At 38.0% G+C, this 2,477-nt stretch overlaps 1 protein-coding gene across 1 annotated transcript in view; it reads right to left on the reverse strand.

Moving 5' to 3' along the window:
- Positions 1-1,561: 1,561 nt before the first annotated feature.
- The window catches only part of LOC111863479, a 6,287-nt gene continuing 5,371 nt past the window's right edge, over positions 1,562-2,477 (reverse strand). Inside the window, exon 3 of the mRNA XM_023849827.1 lies at positions 1,562-1,717. Within this exon, the coding sequence (XP_023705595.1) occupies positions 1,665-1,717 (53 nt within the window). The 3' untranslated portion in view covers positions 1,562-1,664. The remainder of the gene's footprint in view (positions 1,718-2,477) is intronic.

The raw sequence follows: 2,477 nt of genomic DNA on the forward strand, positions 1-2,477 counted from the left end.
CAATTGCACCGAGTTTCTCTTCTAGGGTCTCTTGCACGTTTTGTCTTTGAGCATATAACTTCTCCAGATCCCATCTAGGTCTGCGCTTTTGAAATCTTATAATTTTCTTCAACCTGGTTTGAAACTTGGCAACCAGTAAGTTGTAGTCAGAGTCAATATCTGCCCCAGGAAGCGTCTTCACATCCTTCACACTATTTCTGAATTGATGTTTCACAAGGATGTAGTCCAGCTGATGCCTCCTCCAATCCCCAGGTGCCTTCCATGTGTAAATTCTTCTCTTTGGCTTCTTGAACCAAGTGTTGGTGACAATCAGTCATTTATTTCACAAAAGTCAATAAGCATTTGACCCTTGTGATTCCGTCTTCCTAGTCAATGTGATCCAACAATATTCTGATATGGTTAATCTCCAACAGTGCTGTTCCAGTCTCCCAATATGATGCTGTTTGTGTCTCCTCTTCCATCTTCCTGAAGAATTTCTTCAATTGTGTCACACTTTTTTCCACTTCATCATCTTCATACTCTGATGTTGGCATGTACACTTGCATAATCAGTATATCTACCGGTTCCGCCTTTAACTTCAGAGCAATAATTCTGTCATTACAAACAGTCTTCTTAACAACACTCCTCACTACACTTTTATGCACCATTATTGCCACACATCTTTCAGCCCGTTCACCTCCAGAATAATAGACTGTACACTGTATAATCACCACCTTTTAAAATATGTACAAATTTAAATTTTAAGAACAGGAAATTCATGGTTTAAGCATAAATAAATTGAAACATATTTTACTAAAGATCTCTTGTGACTGAAGTAAAGTAGTGTAAGAGTGCGTGCATAATGATCTCGCGAGACAGAAACTGCAGCCATTTCAATTTGGGCATGGCACTGAATTAAAGGACTGCGACATATTGCTTCATATCGGTATTATGTGATTCTGTATTGCTTAGTACAGCAATTACTTACTTATGAATCTCCTACCATACTGCTATTATAAATTAAAATCACAATGACAACACAAGCCCAACTCAGTTAAATGCGATGCAACTCTGTTCTATTAAAATGTCATTCAATTATGAGGCGTCATCAGTTTAGTAGATGCTTATCGCAGTCGTGTTCTGAATCAATTTTCCTCTTCCCCTATATTTCCGTCAATTTTTGCGCTGTAAGTCGTCCAGCAACTGGGGATAATCAACCTACTTCATCCCTCTCAGTTCCGAATGTTTTATTTTCAGACGAGTAAATCATATCTGTAAAGTGAGGGGTTACATTCACAGCCATACAAAATAACTGGTGAAGTAAATGAACTATGCTTATTATGTCATGATGAATACTTTCTACTAGCCACAAAATTACTCTCATTTCATATATTTTCCAGTAAAGGGATAGTGGATTACCGCCATCTCTCGCCGTCCTTTAGTAGAAATATGTTCCTTCTTAGGTTATAATTTGCCTAAATCTGAGTTGCATTCTAGCATAAATTAGGAAGACACTTTTGATTCAGTGTCAGTTTCGCACCTGAGTATAATAACCTTGTATTTTTCAAAGATAATTTCGTACTTTAAAATGGCAATGCTTTTATTGTTATAACTTAGTGTACATTGAGTATGAATTACAGTTAGAAAGCAAATTGCGTGGTAACGAAATTACAGGATACAATACATTAATCGATGCTCTTGGGTGGCCCTGGAAGTAGATACATCAGCAAGCAGCAAGCTGTAACAGCGTGAAAGAATACGGACAAATAAATTCTGTTATTGTGGATAAATAAATTGAATATGTATCCATATACATAACCAAGGTCAGCGGCACGGTGTGGGCATATTCTCTCTCCCCCTGGATTAAAAAAAATACAAATTGAAGAACACAAAGAGATACGCCAAATATTAATAATAAAAATACAAAGTGTTTGAAAATTATTGTTGGAAAGTTGGTAAAGCAGTAAAAATGGCTTAAATGAAAGTTTGTAAGCAAATTTTCTGGCTACCCCTGGAAACCTGGATGCCCCTGAAAGAAATACTGTTGACGTCCATGTACATCTAAAATAGAAACAAATGACATTAGAAAAGAGAGAGTAATGCTGTTACTAGTAGATACAATAAAGTATAAGGATAATCGAAGGTTTAACAGATGTTTAATATATTAAATTATGTGACGTATGGCCATAAAGGAAATGAGGATTACTGGAATCACATGGAGTATTTTCCGAATGTACTTTTTTTATAATTTAGCGAATCTCAATAACACTGATGTTCAATTACTGCAGGTACCAATATAATAATACTGTGACATGTTGAGCCATGGATCGCCCCTACCTCCCCAGCGGTACGTGGCAGTAACGTAACGTTCGCGTTACTACGGTAATAGGCGAGTTCCCGCCCCGCCACTCCCCTCCGCGGTGACGTCACGCGGTGACGCGGCACTGCTTCCTAGTGTGACGTGACGTATAGCCTAGGACGGTGTTGCTCGTGGGAGC

Source organism: Cryptotermes secundus, unplaced genomic scaffold, assembly GCF_002891405.2.
Source record: "Cryptotermes secundus unplaced genomic scaffold, Csec_1.0 scaffold3322, whole genome shotgun sequence".
Classification (NCBI taxonomy): Eukaryota; Metazoa; Arthropoda; class Insecta; order Blattodea; family Kalotermitidae; genus Cryptotermes; species Cryptotermes secundus.